This window comes from Centroberyx gerrardi, chromosome 10 (assembly GCF_048128805.1).
Source record: "Centroberyx gerrardi isolate f3 chromosome 10, fCenGer3.hap1.cur.20231027, whole genome shotgun sequence".
NCBI classification, from domain to species: domain Eukaryota; kingdom Metazoa; phylum Chordata; class Actinopteri; order Beryciformes; family Berycidae; genus Centroberyx; species Centroberyx gerrardi.
Genome location: NC_136006.1, coordinates 10,733,751 through 10,753,838, shown reverse-complemented (window position 1 = coordinate 10,753,838; position 20,088 = coordinate 10,733,751). Strand labels below are relative to the sequence as shown.

The 20,088-nt window shown below is 40.4% G+C and overlaps 1 protein-coding gene across 1 annotated transcript in view; it reads right to left on the bottom strand.

Moving 5' to 3' along the window:
* slc39a10 (solute carrier family 39 member 10) overlaps positions 1-20,088 on the bottom strand; it is a 36,053-nt gene that overhangs the window by 5,229 nt on the left and 10,736 nt on the right. The window contains exons 2-5 of the mRNA XM_071897849.2: positions 14,614-14,696; positions 10,813-12,198; positions 10,004-10,181; positions 1,439-1,614 (exon numbers count right to left, since the gene is read on the bottom strand). Of these exons, the coding sequence (XP_071753950.2) occupies positions 1,439-1,614; positions 10,004-10,181; positions 10,813-12,177 (1,719 nt within the window). The 5' untranslated portion in view covers positions 12,178-12,198; positions 14,614-14,696. The remainder of the gene's footprint in view (positions 1-1,438; positions 1,615-10,003; positions 10,182-10,812; positions 12,199-14,613; positions 14,697-20,088) is intronic.

Here is a 20,088-nt window from a genome sequence, read left to right as displayed (position 1 = left end):
TTTTATTAGGAGATAAATGTAATTTCCAAGAGCAGACTGAGATGAAACCACTTATGCCTCCTGCCAACGTGGTGGAAGTGTGATGATGAGAGAGAAACCGCTGAATGACATGAGCAGTGTGTGTCAAGTTGAGGATGATTGTAGGTTATTGGGTGAGTGTGATAGCACGCAGGGGACAGATTGGCAGGATGAGTGAGATATTTTACTGACAACTGGTCAGAGGAAGAGGCACTTGGAGAGCTATCAGTCTAAAGGCTGAGATAGATAATGTGAGAGTGTTGTGAAGTGTGGAGAAATAGGTCAGTAGTCGCTAGTGGATGGAAGAGTTTTATTCCAAAATGAAATATGGCACCTGCCAAGTAAAACTCACTTTGGATTGTTATTGAAGTTGGTAGTTTTCCCAATACCTTTTGCTTATCTAATAGTGACATTTTAGGTGGAATGTGAAATATTGACCAATGGACATCAGGTAACATTTCTTATTTCTAAAATATATAGCATTTTGGAATGACAGGCATTCGTATATAAAAGTAAAGAGCATAACTGTGAAGTCTAATCAACTGTGTAGTCAATTTAATGTTGAGGCTTTCATGAACCACATGTGCACCACAAGTACCAAGCAAATAAAGCATCATGTTAATGCTCATACTTTGCTACTGTTACATAGAGCTGTGGCCCATGCATTTGGGTTAAACAAATATAGACTACAAGTAGTGTTTTTATTCAAGTCCCATTTAGTCAGCATGTTTTGTTGAAATTGCTTGCAGGAGGTTGTTAGACAATTACTTAAATACCACTCTGGTCCTCACTAGGCTCTTTCAAATTAAAGGGATTTTGAAACTACTTTTAGAGAAACAGACAACACATTGTGATTTTCCTCAGATTCTTCACCATCCCCTTTTATTAGACTGTCCCAATTTGTTGATATCGCCCATCTATGTCAGAGCCCCCGCTGAGAGCAGAGGACAAGAATTAATTAGACCAACAATATTGAATATTGTATTGTGTATTGAACTGGATCATGAGCTGAGCGTATTGTTACATTCCTAATAGCTTCCAGTCATATTCCAGGAGTATTTTTGTCTCCTATTCAATATTTCATTCCAAAATGAGCTATGCAACATTTATAAAATGTGATCTTGACAATGATAGATAAAAAAAAAAAAAACGGAATCAAATTATCCCAATTCCTTGGCTGCCAAAATGAAAACACCTTTACAGATGGGGTTGTCTGTATTTTAGAGATTTTAAAGGATAAACTTCAGGTAATTATTTTGTTTTAACTCTATATTGTTTTGTAGAGAACACTTGACCATTAATACTAATTTCATAAGTGTAAAGCAAACGGACCCCATTTCACTTGACTGTCCCCAAAAAAAAAAAAATCTTCCCTCCACAGTACACAGCCATGTGTTGTTTCTGTCCCTGCTGTACTCACATGTGGCAGCAGGTGGAGGAGGGCGTCGCCGCTGAGCGTGCCCACTGCCAAGGCCACCAGGAAGGTGAGCAGGAACTTGAAGCAGGATTGCTTGAGGATGGGAACGAGCACCACACCCAGCAGAGACAGCAGGCTGATGATGGTGATGGACACAAAGCCCCACACCCACACCCACGCTAGAGAAAGGGACAGAGAAAGAGAGAGAGGTATTATTATATAGGTATTGTATATACCAAGTAGTCCCATGAGATCAACCGCAGGGTGGTGTAGTGAGTAAGGAGACCACCCTTCAACTGGAGGACCCCAGTTCAAGCCCCCATTTCAGAAACATCCACCCTGCTGAAGTGTCCTGGAGCTGACCCCTAACCCCTGACCTCTGACCTCCCTGTGGAGGGCAAGCAAAAAGACAATTTCCCTACAGATATTATGTGGCGAATGAACCACCTGTAGCCTATCCTCGGTGCCATAATATGATTGAAAATAGCATTTGATGTGTAGCTAGCTAGTTGAGGGTTTAAAGCTGGATTTTAATTCGACATAATACTGTATGTAGCCCGTTGTTCATCTCAGTAACTTCTGCATAATGCAGAGCGGCAAGTTCATCAGTTCATCATCACCTATTTCGACTATTTCTTTAAGCCTCTGGCTATGCTAGCTAGCTATCAGGGCAGAGAGCAAAAAGGCAAAAAGAAGGAAAGACAGCAAGTACTGATATGAACCGACTGATCACTTTGCATGTATTCAGAGGCTGGGGCTGCATAATGTCTCATTTGAATGCTGAACTGGAAAGCTTTGTTCGGCAGTAGGCAGACTTGGCAACGGAACATAGATGGGCTGGCAAGAGAAAATGAGGACAACTGGTCAAAACTTGGAATAAACTTCCATCCAACTTGAGAACAAAGTAATGTGCTAGTGTGGCTTTGCTGATCATGTTTGGTTCTTCTGACTCATGCAAAGTACTTTATTGACTCATGCATGACTCAATATATAATAAGTCAATAAAGTATCACATAATTAAAAATATCTTTTTCAAGAGATACCTGGCAAGAAAGCATCATTAATGATAAACATAAGTTGCAAGTTGCAAACCAACAACACACAACACTGTACAACAATGCAAGACCAAAAATAAAATCAAAATCACTTAAAAGGTAAGTGCAAAGGCAGAATTCCCTGCAGGAGCATAGAAAATGTAGTCAAATAGCAGATCAGTAGGGCAGCAGTGACTTTTTACACGGCTCCACAGAACTTCAGGGTCAGGATGCAATATACAGTATGATTTGTTTTTCATATTTCAATAAACACAGGGACTTTATGATTGATTCAGGCACTTTCACTATTTTAGGCTGCCAACTAGATTTTTAGAATAGAGGAGGAATTCAAAATGATAGTTGTTTGACTGCCAAAGTGGCTGTAGAGTGGACAAACATACGAGCCATAGCTTGGTGGCTGGAGGTATTTTCCCATCCTTTTCATATGTAAAGACAATTATCCTCTGGAGGTATTCAATCCATGTGTCCTTGTGATGACACATGAGGCCTAAAGCAAGAAATGTAAAGTGACATTTCAGCAGAATTGCACTCGCCTCATTTTTCATTCAAGGCTGCAGACAGGAGACATGAAGCAGAAAAGAAAAAGTCAGAAAGGTACACTATCATTTAAACTGTCAGTTTACCTGTCATTGGAGGAGGACGTGTGTTTCAAAACAGTGCAAGACCAAAAGGAGAAAAAGTTTAAAGTTCCCTCGTTACAGAGGACAAAATGTTTAATGTAGTATGAAATTCAATGTCACACTAAAGCTGGCGGTGTGTTTGCTAAAGTGATGCTGGGCCCTCCACTGCTGACATTCAGATATGGCAGACGTATTAACTAAGAGAGAGAGCGTGCTTGTAATGCGCATCTTACAGACAATTGACTTCAGCGAGGCATTTCGGGAGTGCTATCTGAACATGCCGCTATAAACTCAACTGCTGTTCTGTGATTATGGGACTGTGCTGTCCTTGCCGAGGTTGGCATGGCAAATAGCTTTAGAGATAGCTTACAGAGATGCTGTAAATCTTATCAAAGACTTTTCTTTCTGAAAGCCTGTCAATAAGAAATATTTGAAAGGAATGACAAATAGCCGTGCCTCAGAATTTGGTCTTATTAGGTTATTAATGTTTAGAGGCCAGGATGTTTAAGCATAAGGAATGGACCATTTAGAGAAGTCTTCTCTGTTCTCTTGTTTTCCCATGTAATCTTAGGAGTATTTCATTTTGAGTGGATCCATGTGACTTTTGCAACATTTGCTCTACTTCCCAGGGTTGAGGGGTCATTCTGTGACTAAAAGATAAAACTTGGAATTTATTTGGCCATCTAAATGTTAGTATATTCACATAGGTTCTTGAAGACTTCTGGAGGGGAAAAAAAGCACTCCAGCAACTTTTTTATCCCATCATAAAGCAACTAAAGATAAAGGTCTGTGTAACTCCACTGTTAACAAACATTACATATCTTTAGAATACCTGCATAACTGATGTTTACCTCTTTTTCAGCATGGCTCTGCTTCACATTCACATTTGTTATATTTACACCAAGGAACTGACCAGTACAACCATATTTTTCTGTAGTTGGCCATCAAACATCTCCACCGTGGGAACTGGGGATTAAGCACCTTGCTCAAAGGCACCCGAACGGTAGTTGTTGAAGGAGGAGTTTTCCCAGCTGGTCCAAGTATTTCAAATTATTGAATGTGCACTGATAAAGTGTAATTCAGCTAAACAAAAGGACCAAGGCTGACACTTAGCCAGAGGGAAAAAAATGACTGAATACCAAATATCACTGAGGGAAATCACACTGGCAGACACGCATCCTTTCCTCATCTAATCAATCCCAGGTGGTGTAGCTTGTGAGGAAGCGATCTGTAAAGTGCCTTACGTTTGACGGAGCGGTCGTAGAGAGAGTGAATCAAGCTGTTCCTGTCCCGTTAAGCAGCTGTAGGATTAAAAATCATTACAAAAAATCTCCCTACAGGCAGCTCGTCCGCTCAGAAAACAGGAGGCTGGAGTTCCTCCCAGGGGAAATATCCGAACGAAAGAGGCAGAGCCTGATGCTTAAGTGCTAATTACACAGCCATTAGCCATTAGCTTTTGGGAAGCCTGCCTGCTAACCCCGACTCTGCGACAGGTTAACATGTGCCCTCTACGGCCACAACAAAAAGCAGGGGCATCAGCAAGGTTGTACACATCTCCCTAACAACAACATTTCTTAGTCGAGAGCTTCTCTTCAATGGAGAGCCAGGTAGAGTCTTAAGAAGATTGTGAACAGTTTATTTCCTTGTATGCATCCAGTATAATTTGTGTTGTCCTGAGTGTGAAGCAGAGTCAGTGACTGGCACAGCTGGGTCAAAATTTAACAATAGCTATTATTAGTGTGCGAGATTCCATGACTTGGACTATGCTTTCCTAATAAAAACCTATTTTCATACTATTAGGCCGAGGCACAGAGAAGACCCTGATGAGCATTAGGGAACCCAGTGTGTGGTCCCGGGTTTAGTGTCTTCACATCAGATGTAATTCTCTTTAATGACCCACATTAAAGCACATACCCCACATTCCACAGGGCAGTAAAAACGACCTATACCCTCTTTCTTTTGAGTTTGGGGGGGGGGGGGGGGGGGGGGGGTTACTTAGTGTCAGATGACCACACTGCACAAAAGTATGCAAATACAAAAAAGGTCTTAGATAAATGCAGACCTACTGACCAAACCCATGATTATAGTCTCTTCTCTGGTCACAAAGCCTCAATTCATAATTTTTGGAGAGTATCATCACTACCAAGGACCAATTGGACAAACTGAATTCATTTTCTCATCATAGTTGAAAATGTCTCTGAACAACCCTCATTTTCTCATCATTCTATTGTTACCACCATTTTTCAATGTGCCTTACAAAAGTAAGGGTGCTACAGCCGAGTGCTTTCTTATTTGTCGCACCAGGCAGAACACCCTGTAACCCTGAGAGGCAACTGTAAATCAGCAAGACAGTACATCACCGCAGGTCCTTCACACTTACGTAGCTCATCTACTTCTCTATCTCATTACCTCTACCCGAGTGCAGGGTTTTTATGTGTGTGTGTGTGTGTGTGTGTGTGTGTGTGTGTGGAGAAGTGGGGTATTGGGAGGGGGGTGGGCGTGATAAGGGAGCAGGAGAGAGGAGACCCACTGGTCTGTATCTTCTCTCCAATTACGCGTCTCCTGTGAGCCATGGCTCGGAAAAATGGCCCAGGGTGTCGCTTAGGCTGTCCTAATTGGCAGGGTGCAAAAAGAGAGGGGAGTGGGGACCAGAGAGAAACACGCTGCAATTTTCTGAGCTCCCCCATGGATGTCGACGGGAGGTAAATGAGAGGTAGCTCCTCGGCGTGTGGTACGCCCATGGTTGTGTCTTGGCGCACCGTGGCAGAGCATGCAGCGCCTCCAGTTCTCCACTAATGAGGAGTCATTTCTGCCCTTTTGACTTTTTCGTGCCTTCTTCCTCATTGTCATCAGCAGTTTTATTGCCGTCTTCAGTGGCGGCACACTGCTGCCTGAAGCACGTGATGCTGGTGTCTCTGGAGGGGAGTGTGTGTTTAATAATTAAAGATTTAAGAGGGCGTACAGTCAGAGAATTCCTCTATTCTCACGCTGGAACTTCAATGTCTGCTGGTTTGACAGCATTATTCAAAACATTGGTGCAAAGCTTTGGAGTGTAATCTATTAATGAGCAGGAGTCTGGAGGGATACAAAACCAAAACGCCCCATTGAGTTTACCATGCACCATGTGCTTTGTCGTGTCTAATTTGGTAGGATAAAAGAACACAGATAAAATTAAATTAAGATATCACTACAAACTTAAAATGGAAACAATTGCTTTTATCAAAAACTGCCTGACATTACAGTGCATACAGTACATGTTTAGTGTCCCAGTTGGAATTAAACCCCTGTAGATACACATGGAGACGTGGGGCGGGGTAAAAAATAACATGGGATGATATTCTCATCCAAATTACGCATTTTTAAAATAGTGGTAAACCAAATCTAAGCATTTATATTTGTTATTATTATATGTTATATTATGTTATGTTATATATGTTATATGTTATATTATTATATTATTGTTAGCGTGTCATGACGTTAAGATTGACGACTTTTACTTATTTGATCCTCTCCACGACTGACTTTGATGCTCATGAAGATACAATGTGATGCATGAAGACAGACTGGCAGCAAAGCAAGTTAGTTAGACCCCATTTACGCCTGGTATTAAAATGCAATCTGTACCTGGATAACTTATCTGGATATGTGTAAGTGGATAAGGTGTAAACATACACAGAACGCATTGCGATCAGAATGTGATCAGATCTGCCAGAACAACTCCGGAGGTGGTTGTTCGGATCTCAGCCAGACTCGGCCAGGTGTAAATGCAATCTGTTTAGTGTGTTCACATTTGTGAGACAGTACCGCCCACGGGGTAGAAACATCATGACTCACTCTGAACTTTGCTATCCCCTCAGCAGCACCTAAAGACTCCAGCACGATCCACTCCCACGTGTCATCACATCCTTTCCCTTATCCATAGTGAACTGAACTAGCACTCACAGCAGCTGTAAACACTATTGCGGCGAAACAACCGTCGTCGTATCTGTTGCCTCCTAAGGAAGAGTCGTAAAAGATGACCCTTTCTGCCTCAAATGAAAAGTAAATACAGGCTGTATAGTATCACGTGTAATGACCCTATACCCACATGTTTGTTGTCGTTGACAATGCCACCTCCCCACCTACTTGCCTGTTTTGCATAGTGCAAGTGAAAAATGATACCTGATCACAATACGGACAGAGTGCAGACCATGAGAACACATATAAATACCAGGTGTAAATGCAAAGGGCGTGATGAGATTGATCATTATCCGAATAGCATATTCGGATAATGAGTGTCATTGGGCAGTCGTACCCCAGCCAATACCCCAGAAGCCAGATGGCCGTGTGTATCTATTCTTGGCTAGTTACATGCTCTACCCACTGAGCTACACAGCACCATAGACATAAATCTTAGGAAAATGCTGCCCTAAGGTTAAGGGCCTTTTCTATGGCTTGCTATTTTTGCTAAATACCTTGTGTGCAAAAATTGTGGTTACTGGTACTGCTTTGATTTGTAGCGAGTCTTCGACTTTTATGGGTTTATGAGGATTTCATGACCAGGAACTCATTAACTTAAAAACATTGTGATTTCATAATTTGCATTCTCATAAACCTAGGGATACCAAGGTCCCAGACCGAGGCTTACTACTGACCTTCACACTTTATTGCTAATCTGTACCTGTCTGTATCTTTTATTTTTTTTATTTTTTTTTTTTTAAGATTGCCAATTTGAAACTGTCCATTCTTTTTCTTTTTTAAGATTTTACTTTGGCATGCAGCAAATGTTGGGTCCATAAAAGAGCACACACACACCAAATTGTCAGCTTGTTGCCATGGCATCAGGATTTACTTAATAAACATAAGCAATACATTTGTCAACTCACTAACTGGCTGCTACAGTAGCTAGTATAAAACCACTTCCTAAAATTTGGGGGCAGTGCTAGCTTAAAGGTTAGAGAAGTGGGCTTGTGACATGCAAGTTGTCAGTTTGAGTTCCAGACCGGTAGGAAAATGAGTGGTTAAGTAAATGAGTAATGCTGTCTCCTCCCTCAACAATTTAAGGTACTCATGAGCAAGGCACAGATTGCTCCAGCAGAGCTGCTCAGTGGCCAACAATTTAATTCAATAAACTTAATTTATCCACGAGGGGCACTCATCAGACAAAACACGACAATTACTAAGAACAACACATAATACTACCACAGTGAAGTACACAAGTGCTATGACAGTGGACAGTTACAACAGCAGAAGACTGCAGTTGTACTGGACAGTTTCCAGGACTGATTGTGTGCAACTGTATGAATGTGAAGCAGGAAGCAAGACCTTTCTCTGGATAAATGAAGGTTTAAAAGAAGTGCAGCTGTACACCATTCTAATCATGAGACTGTCCTACAGCTTTTGCTGCTGCGGACAACAGTGTGACTGTAAAACTCACAAGAGGTAGCTCGTTCGCTGACCTTACAACTAGTACAAAACTATCACGAGTCTGCAGTCTTACAATCTCAGAGCTATCACAGATTGTGCTTTCTCCATCTGTCTATAAAAGTTAATGATGCATTGGTGGGGTGGAAATGCAAGAAGCATGAAATTAGTAACCAAGAATGGCCTACTCATTGGGTCTTGGGGTCTCAGATGTGTTCTCGACTTACTTAAAGGGAAATGGCACTGCTTTTCAATATTCTTTTTTTTCCCCCTATGCCCTTAGATAGTTCAATTTGTACTCTGAGTATTCACTGCTACTCTGGATAGCCGAAAATGAGAGAAGAGTTTATATCCTCCCCCAGATTATTGCCACATCAAGGTACTGAGAATGAGAAAAGACGGAACAAAAAATAATAGGCGGACCCAGGGGAATATGAAGGTACATTTTCTGGTTCACTTCAATTATCACTACTATAAAATGAAGCTTGGTTAGCTCAAATAAACATTCTATTATGATGTCATAAAGCCAGTCTGCCATTCATCCCCAAGAGAGGAGCTCCAAGTTATACATCCTGATAGCATCGCATTATGCAACCAATGGTTTATGGTGATGGCCCTGTGGTTTTCTCGATTATGAAGACAGTTGTTTCTGTGGCCAAAGGCAGCAGATATAAACAATAGCTTATTGTTGATCTCTTTCTCTGTGATAAACCCATTTTTTTCACTGTGCATGTTGGTTTTAGAGTAATTTTAATGTGTATCCTTCCTAGGGATTTTGTGTTTTCCTTCTTCCACCTTCCGTCATTTGGTTATTTGAGCTACACATTGTATGAATGATGCTATACAAATAAAGCTATTATTACTGTTATTTCTTGTGTTCCCAAATATTGACTGAACTGTTCGAGGCCAGAGGAATAGAATATTGGAATCTGTAAATTGGGTGTTATTCTCCTTTATTTAGATTTTGATTCGAAAACAATGACTTGCCAGGCAGGACAGGATCTGCTGAACAAACACCATGCAGGGTTGATTGTGTTCTAGCTGTGATTGTTTACTGATGGATGTAAAGGGGCTGCGACTTCATCCACTGTGCAAATAAAACCCATTGTGCTGCACTGCCAAAATATCAGTGATGAGATCAAACAATGTGTCAATAGACCCATTGAAGAGTGAAGATATTAGTGTCACTTTGCTCTGGAATGAGCTATTGTTCCTTACAATCCATAGGAAATGTGAAAAGTCTGGTCAAACTATGTGGGCTGGGACTATACAGAGCATGACACTTGAATAGAAATCCACACTTAATAAATAGGCTATACACCATTGCCATTCATCAATGGGGTCTTCAGTACTGGAGACTGGGCCCTTACCACAGTTGAAGAGCTCCAATTAGTGACACTTTCTCTCAAACTAACTATCATTTGTTCCATTCTATATGGAAAGTCTTATCAGTGTAAATGGACTGGATCTATAAGGTATTTGGCTCTTACCGGAGTTGACAGGCTCCAAGGATTCCTGCTCCACATCCATCTGGTGGTAGTGGCGGATGCAGACACGGCTGTCTATCTGGTACAGCAGGGCAGGACACAGATAGGTGAACTGGCTGGGGGAGATGGGCGAGTCAGGACTCAGGCCGTAGTAGGTGAGGAGCTGAGTCAGGTTCAGACACTGGGAGGAGAAGAAGAGAGTATGAATGGAAGAAATCACCGATCACAAAACATTTGACATAAACCAAAATTACCAATCCCATGACATCAAAAACAATATGATTAAAGGGACAGTTCAGGATTTTTTTAGAAGCCTATATTAATGATTGCTTACCAAGCCCCTCTGTAAGCAAATGAAAAAGATTTCAGTGCTTTTGTTTTAAGAACAGAATGATATTACCATTAGTACTGCTAGTTAATGACTATTAGTACTGCTAGTTTTGTTTATGAAAAGGGTGTCCTCTACATTTAACCGAAATTGTGATGATCAGAATGAATGGAAGTCAGTCAGCATGACACAGAAAATCTGACATCAAAGTGTGAAATCTAAGGATTTATGAGGACTATCAGCTACCTAGCTTACTGACAAGTAATCTAACTTTTACTATTACTCAGGTAATTAACCTGACATTTGAATTATCAACTGACAACACAAATAACTGATGTTCTTCTCCCTTATCAGATAATTGTGCTGGTTTTATGAATTTGTTCACATTTGAAAGTGTTGCCTAGATCATACCACTTGGCAGCTTCTTGTAGTAGTGCTTGCATTGTGAAAGCTCACATCACTGAGTCAAGAGATGGAGACCTACCTCCTCATGCTGGTGAGAAATGCCCTCTGGATGTCCAGGCAGGACGGGAGCTGGCAAGGTGGGAGCGGGAGGCCCTCCTGGTGCCTCTCTCTTATCTTTATGGGAATGGCTGTGACCATGTCCGTGATCATGGTCATGACTGTGTTCGTGTTCATGGTCATGTTCATGGTCATGGGTGTCATGGTCATGGTCCACAGACGGAGGTGTGAGGGGAGAAGGGGTTTTGTTTCGCCCTCGCTGCCCCCTCGCCCTGGCTGGTTTTCTCGGCCTCTTGGGCCTGCTATCTGTGAGGACTGTAGGGGCAGCAGAGGGTTTGGTGCTGGAAACATCTGAGGCTGGAGCTGCTGCCTCTGGGGTGGCAGCCTCTGTTCGCTGCTCCCGCGGGGCCTGTGATGGCTCCTCTTGGGCTGAGGATGGCTGCTCCTGGTGGGTGGGGGGAATGTCTGTGCTGGTTTGTGTTTGATGGGGATGCTTATGGTCATGATCATGGTCATGATCATGGTCATGATCATGGTCATGATCACTGTGGTCATGATGCTTGTGGTCATGGTCAACATGAGGTTGAGAGGAGAGGTCCTCGTGGTTGGCAGGCAGCTGGTCCTGCTCATGTTTGTGCTCTTTGTCATGTGCATGATCCTGGTCGTGACCGTGTGTGTGGTCATTGTCCTGCACCTGTCCATTAGAATGTTTATGGTCATTGTCCTCTACCTTGGCATCACCATGGTTATGGTCTGCATCATGCCCATGATCATGGTCATGATGATCATGATCATGTTTATGGTCATGTTCCATCAGAGGACCAGCAGTTGGACTGACAACAGTAGTCTGCTGGCTGCACTGTGTGGGGCCTTGTTCTGAGTGTGGGTGGTGAGAAGTGGGCTTCTGGTGTGGATGCCCATGGCCGTGGCCATGCCCATGGCCGTGGCCTTCATTGGTGGGTGAATGCGAGTGAAGCCCCTCCTGTACTTCCAGCAGGTCGAGGTGGGCTACATGGTCATGGCCCAGATCCTCGTGCTCCATGCTTACCACCTTCACCTCGCCCAGGCCCAGGCTGAACAGCAGACTCTGAAAGCCCTGGAAGTCCAGCCGGTCCTTCTGGCCATAGCGCCTGAACAGTTGCTGGAGGTAAAAGCGCTGCTCCACCTCTAGCACTTCTCCTGTGGGGCTCTTGGACCCTGGGGACGGAGTGGATCCTCTCATGTATGGAACCTGGGAAATCTGCAGGTCGCTGTGGGCGTGGTCGTGGTCGCCATGGCGATGCCCGCTGTGCTTGTCGTGTCCTTCTTCATGGCAGTGGCTGCACTGATGGAAGAGGAAGGTGAGCACACATAGGAGGCAGAACTTTGTGTGCACGTGGACTCGCATTGTCCCCTCACTTCTGGTCCCCTGTAAAAACAGGAAACAAAATCTCAGAAAAATAAAACCTTTACAATATCAGAATTTGAATCACTTTATTCATAAAGTGATTGATTGAATGTGCAGGAATTTGTCTTGGTGGCAATGGTGAAGAGACATATCGACAACTTACATTGTAACAGTGTGTATTGATATGTCAGAGCGTCAGCAGTACCTCTCATACAATTAAAAGGAGACAGTGTAAGACTTAAGACAGTGTGCACATCACTGTACAAGTGTACATTCAACATTCATATCGCCTAGCTGCTAGCTTTCGCTCAGAGCAACAGATCTAATAAAAATAACAACTGGAATAGGAAGCCTTCTGGAACACAATAAACTCTCCACTGAGAATTGTGTAACAAATTGCTTGTTTTTCCCTCACTCTAAAAAGCCAGAAGCAGCAATACCATTCCAGTCAAATGATCCTCATATGGTCTCCTGAGAAGCCCGTGGGTGGTTGGGTGGGGGACAACGGGGGGGGGGGGGGGGGGGGGGGGTCAGGGTTAGAAATACTGCTTGGTAATAGTAACGTAGCGCAGAGACCAGGCGCACAAACACAGGCCTTGTTTCTCTTTGGCAGCGAGCTTGTTAGCGAGGTGTATACTGGATTTACGTGTATCATAAGGGAATACAACCACTGTCATACAGACCACAGATACTGAGCGAAAAGCTGAAAACAAAGGGGGTGATAGATCCTCTTCACAGTTGTCAAGGCTGGCAACAACAGATTGAGCATTGGCTTGTGGATGCAACACCACCAAAATTAAACAGAAATAGAGTTTAACAACATTGATTGCTTTTGGCTAACCACAGGAAACAAGAATTGGCATTTAGACAAACTGTGAGGAGAGGATATGGAAAATGGGTGCGAGATGATATTACACAAGAGCCTCAGTTAAAAATGAAATAGATTTCAAGGTGGTGACGGACTTTCAATGGGCAGTAAATAACTTCACAGGCCAGTGTGGACAGAATTCAAAGCTCACGGGAAAATCCACCTTTACCGCAAAATATCCATCCCACTAAAACATTTTACAAAGCAACCCCTCTGAAAATTCAGTGATTCAACTCTGTTGAAACAGAGCCCTTGTGTATTCTTCAAAGCCTTGATCATCATGCAGACGAGATCAGAGCTTATCAGATAATAACTATTAGCTCATTATGGACTTCCTCATCCCTGCATAACAAGATCAAGAGCCACTGCAGAAATTGTATTTATTATCTCTATTTTAAAGTGTCAGGGAAAGTATTATCATATAAAGGAATACTTTTGGTCAAAAATTCCGACAAGGATTATTAATCTGACTGTAATTTCTGCACAACTTTACTGTGAAAATAAAATGAAAACAGCCACAAGAGGCCCAACTTTTATAACGAGTCATTCAGGTTATAAACCGTCTAGTGCAATTCCACACCTTACAAAGACCTCATAACAGTGGCAAACATCTGAAAAACCCAGCCAATAAAATCTATGAGACACAGTCGATCACTTGAGAGTGGCTTCATTCTCATTTAAACTAACCCGTAGAAATTGGAAGCGAAACTACTTACCACCGTGTCCCTTTCTTGAATGAGTGGTGTGTGAAATTGAGTTTGGCCAAGGAAGTGTGTGATGGTGTTCTGGCTCTAGGTTGCAGACAGTAAGTGTGATTACAAGCCTACTTCACGGCTGCCGACAAGACAGTGTTTATAAACATGAGGCACCAGTGACCTATGAACCTCAGAGCAGATAGGATGGGGCAAAACCGGAACCTATTTTAAAGAGCACACCTTCTGACCAGCAACAGAGCCCAGTGTGTTTACTGATTACAGCCTCTGCCGCACATATGACATTTGAGGGAAACAAAGGAATCTTTATGCAGCATGAGAATTTATTTGTTTGTTGTGCAAAACAAAAAAAATAAGAATCATGAAATCATTTTAAGCAGGCCCAATTATTGTTTTCTCTGAATTAAATATTGAATGGGTTATTTACAGCTTAATAGTCTTATAAATAATAAAATCCGGTTAGCAACACTATAATATGCACTGCAGGCCTAATCGTTTGTTTGTTTCTATTAAAAGGCCAACAATGCATGTAACAGCACATTACCTAAACTAATTCGCCTGAGTCCAGGCTGATGTAATCACAACTTGTTTTTGTCAATACAACATGACAAAGAATTAACTGTATTCAAAGATCACAGCATAGTGTAACAGTGAACAGCCCATATATATATTAAATGCATGAAAGAATTGATAAAATAATGGAAATCTAGTAAATATTGTGCGTAGATTCCTATATACACTGCAAGTTCCAGAGTAAACCCATTGTTCATTTTCCACATTATAACATGTGATCCACCGATACAGTAAATAACCCTATCATTATACAAAGATAGGTAGAAGAACTTGGTAGCTTACCGTAAAACTTTTCCACCTTCTTGGCCCCCAATTCTGATGCTATGAGGGGGTTCTCCAACTCTTCAGAAACATTCACTCTGGAGCTACCAAGACACAAAAAAAATCATGACAGTGGACACACAAGTGAAATTCAGCCTCATCTATACAAATTCATTAATATATTCTAATTTACTGAATATATCCTGATCTATTCTAATATTCTAATTCTCCAGAGTCTAATAAACTTCAACTACAAGTCAGTAACATACCACAACTACAGAGCACTTCTTTGCTGAGGTGCCTTTAAGCAAAAACGGTGCCTGAAACTGCTTCTGTTCTCACTAGGGGTGGGTGATATGATAATCTCACCCTGCCACTGGTTAAAGTTTGTCAGTTGTCATTTGCCTTCACAAGGAGATCATGGACATTGTGGTATATTATTGTAGTCTATGAGAATGACCAGGCACGACACGCCCATTAAAAACTCCATTAAAAGACTTTTTTTATTTTGGCACTACATTAAAAATGTGACATTTTGGTCAGAGACCCTCATCAGGCAGATATCACTGTAGTCTACAACCCCGACATAATTTCCATTCACAACTTCCACAACAGCATTTACATTCACTGCTTTCACCCGACGTTTCAACCAAATCATGCAACTTTACAACTAACCTGAAAACTTAAAATTGAGTGGTTTAACATCTCACTGGAGTACATTGTCAACAACAGGCAAAGAGCTGAAGTGACTGACCTATGCTGCCTTCAAGCACTCTCTTAAATATAATAATTATGAGTGGAGCGAACATGAACGATCCCAAAGTGGTAAGTACGACTGGGAAAGTTGGGATGAAGAACATGGAAGCCTTGTCCACAATTTATGGTAAAAATTAGCTTTCTGTGTTTCTATTTAGGGCTGAACGATTTTGAAAAAATATCTAATTGCGATTATTTTGACTGATATTGCAATTGCGATATGATTTGCGATATTAGAGGGAATGATAATTTTTACATCATTATTTTCATTTTCATTGAAAAACGTATTAAAATGATTATGGTGTGATTTTTGCGGGGATCTGTACCAAACAAAGATGTTTTCTTAAGTCTGTAGAATATGATGTGTAGGCCAGGACATCTCTGCAGCACGACAATATTTAATTTAAAATGGTATTTTGACACACATTTCGCCTTTAACAAATATTGTGCCTCCTGCGATTTGAAAATTGCAGTAGGCCATATTGCGATTTCGATAAAATTTTGATTAATTGTTCAGCCCTATTTCTATTTTCACTCTGTTTAACTTTTAGTTGTAGCTCTCTGCCGCTGGATCCCTAAAATAAAACAACAGCCTCCAGAAACAAAACAATTGTTACAGCGTCCATTTTGTTTTTTTGTTTTTCTTTTAAAAAGCACATAAATATTCAACAAGTCATATTTTAAACTTCCAATCTCAGAAGTAGGAGCAGTTTTATGAGTTCTTGAAGCACTTGAAGGTACCATCAGACACTACTAGCCAAACATTTGAGAAGCACTCGATATGAAAAGAGCAAACACTGGCAAGAGGTAACAGATGCTGTTATGTTTTACCCAGCAAACGATGGTTTCAATAAATTGCCCATAGTGGCTGAACCTCGTCACAAATGCCCTGCCCTGCCCTAACCACTTAAACCACTTTCCCACAACTGTACTGACGTGAGAAAATCACAAGCTTGAAGACATAACTACAATGTTTTGCCATGGCGAGCAATTTATGGTCTAGTCGTACTTCAGAGCCCTATTTGAGTGTTAATATTTGTTTAATTTGTGTCTGGATGCTATGCAGTGCTTGATTACCTTTTGAAACTAGAATACATTAAAATCGGTCTGAAAACCGACTTTATTTCTGATGGTCTTTACGTCATTCTTTTACTTATGTTCAATAAATATTATTTTTTTAATAAGCTCAACTCTATAAAACTTGACAACTTTCTTTTCTTGGCGGCATACTTTGTCCTAAGGCTGCAAATGAAGCGCTGTATTGTTACCATTTCAGTTGTGCTTTTCACTAACTTGCAGCCTCGCCATAGAAAACCAAAATGAAACGGTTATGATGCATGTTGTGAAAAGATCTTAAAACACTGTGCTTTGTCCAACAGATATGCCTCTAGATGTGTGTGTGTGTGTGTGTGTGTGTATGTCTGTGTGTGTGAGAATTTCTTTGGATAAATACTGCTAATGAAGAATAAACCACTCCTCAGTCAAGGTGTTCATATAACAAGCCATTAACTGGTTTACATAGGGTAATATTTGTCCCAGACAGCTACGAGGAACTTGAACTCTGGGCAAATATGTATTGTGTGCCTACACATAAAGATTAGGAGAACAGCTTTCAGGAGCCCCATTATCTCAGAATTATCTCAGTAGCTGAAGTATGTTCAATGACAACAAAGTCTAAAAACCTAGGCATGACGATAAGGCTTTAACCCTTCTGTTATACAGCTACCACAGATGTAGCAGTGTAGTGTGTAAGGATGGGACAATCTCAGCAGCACGTGCATTCCTTATTCCTTAGGCTATATAATAATAAACCTAATTTGTGCAGCATATTTCAAAACAGTGTTACAAAGAACTTTACATCCACAATTCCCACATATTTTGCTAATCAAATGACATGACATATAGCACGGCCAATATTTGCCTATATTTAGAGTTTTTTGTTCAAATAGCTGTTTAGCAAGCAAAACTAGCAAACCACTTGGGACTTACATAGGCAGAAATGTGTTATTTGGTAGTAATTCCTTCAAAAAATAACTACCAACTGTTTCCTAGCAGCCTAGGTTGATATTATACTGTTGAAAAAATAATACAAACAAATTTCTATGCTATTTCTGGAACCTTTTGCTATAAATTTGATTGATTTTATTTGGATCTCTTTTAGCCTATTGGCTAATCTTCCAAGAGTCCACATTAAAAACATTTAAGCATACAATAATTCATATTATACAACACATAATTATTGACACACATATATCATATACATACATGCATGACACCTATAACCTACATACATTGACACTTATCCCGTATGGACCTACATATATACACATATTAATCTACATGTGTTCACTCTACAAACCTACTGACAGTGCAATACAATAGTGTGATGATAACTACATTTAAATCTTGAAATCTTGCAATCAACAATCCAGCTGCCGTACTGTTCTTGAGTGAGTTATTGTAATGAATTCCATAATTTAACAGTTCTGAAAATAAAAGTCCGTCTTCCCATTTCAGTTTTTATTTTTGGTAGTACATAATGATTTTTATCTCTTATTCTTATGTTAACTTGATGTTTATCACGTACTAATAGCAGTTTGTCCTTAATACTAACTGGCTTTTTAAACTTTTGAATTTTTGAAATTAGTACTATAGAATGTTGTCTCACATGCTCTACTACTGTGGGCCATCCCATTGTAATATGTAGTTCACTCACTCCTTTTTCAAACCCACACCTTAAGACCATTCTTGCTGCCTTGTTAAGTGTGATCTGCAGTCTCCTCATATCTCTCTGAGCTGCATTGCCCCACACTGCACAGCAATAATTAATGTGACTATAGATTAGACTATGAGATATTACCTTTAGAATGTCTTTAGATAAAAACTTTGCAATTCGTCCAACCATTCCTGCCATTTTCATCACTCTTTTAGAAAGATCTGTAATATGAGCCGTCCATGAGAGATTGTTTTGTATTTTAACTCCCAATAATTTGACTTCTGTAACCTCTTTAATTTGAACACTGCCATATGTTAAATACCATGGCTTCAATTTCTTCCTCTTTCTTGTAGTACATATAATCATATTTTTCGTTTTATTTACATTTAATGCCAATTTATTGTTTTCCACCCATTTGATGACACATTTAAAATCATTTGATAAATATTCATGCAACTGAGTTTGTGAATCTGCCACTGCAGTGATGGTTGTATCATCTGCAAACATATGTGCATTTGAGTTGGCTAACACTAAGGGAAGATCATTTGTGTATATAATAAATAACAATGGTCCGAGGCAACTCCCTTGTGGGATGCCACAGGTAATCATACGTGGAGAAGAAAAGGAGCCATTAACATAAATAGATTGCTTTCTACCGTTTAAATAAGATTTCATCCAATTAATAGCATTCTTACTGAAGCCATAATTAATTAATTTTTTAAGTAGAATTGTGTGATCTATCAAATCGAACGCTGCAGTGAAATCAAGAAGAAGTAACGACACAAGTTTACCTTGATCCAGGGCACTTAGCCACTCATCCGTCATATGTAACAGAGCGGTTTCAGTAGAATGATTTTTACGATATGCATGTTGAGCATGGGTTAGAAGGTTATTAGTTTCCATATATTTCCAAATGTGATCACTTACTACTCTTTCCAAAATTTTGCTTAAGGAGGAGAGTAAGCTAATTGGGCGACTGTTGGGTGCAGTAAAAGCTATTTTAGCATCCTTAGGAATGGGGCAGATTTTTGCATGTTTCCATTCTGTGGGAAACTTTCCTTGTTGCAAAGAAAGATCAAATAGATACTTTACAGGTCTAGCAATATATGGGGCTGCAGATTTCAACAATTTGTTGTCAATAAGATCGTACCCTGGGGATTTATTATCAGGAAGTGAAATCAAGATTTTCTCAATGTCATCTAATGATTTATCTGGTAATACAAAACTGAAATTTTTCCCCTTCATAATCTTTTTGTCTACTTCACCTACCAGTAATTCATTTGAGGCATTGTTATTCATATTGAACCTGAGATCATTTATCTTTGATTCAAAATAGTCAGCAAAGTAATTGGCAATGTCTACTGGTTTTGTTCTAATCTTTCCATCAACCTCCACACTAACAGGACTTGTACTATTTGACCTACCAAGCAAACCATTCACTGTATGCCATATCTGTTTTGAATTGTTTCTGCATCCCTCAAAAGCTGTTTTATAATATAGGGTCTTTTTCTGACGATTCAATTTTACAACAAAATTTCTGCATTTTCTATATAGCATAATATCTGAATCTAATCTTGACCTAGATGCTACAGTTTTTGCCTCATCCCTCTGAGATATTGCTTCTCTTAGTTGTTGGTCAATCCAGGGGGATGATTTGGCTTTAATTATACTTTTCCTTATAGGAGCATGGTACTCAACAACATCAGTAAACAATTTCGTAAAACAATCAACAGCACAATCCAAATCATCCTCAAGATACACAAGGTCCCATGGAACAGCGGCCAAATCTGTCTGGTAGTCTTCTAAGTTAAAATTTTTAAAACTCCGTCTTATAGTCACTCTAGGAGGTCTTTTTGGCACTTTGGTGTATTTAGTAATGCACACAATATTATGATCTGTCCACGATAACAGGACAGATTTAACATTTGAGCATTTATTCGGAGCATTACAGAATATCAGATCAATAATACTTTCAGTTCTGTGCCCAAATTTGTTTCTTGAGGACCTTGTGATATCCTGTACCA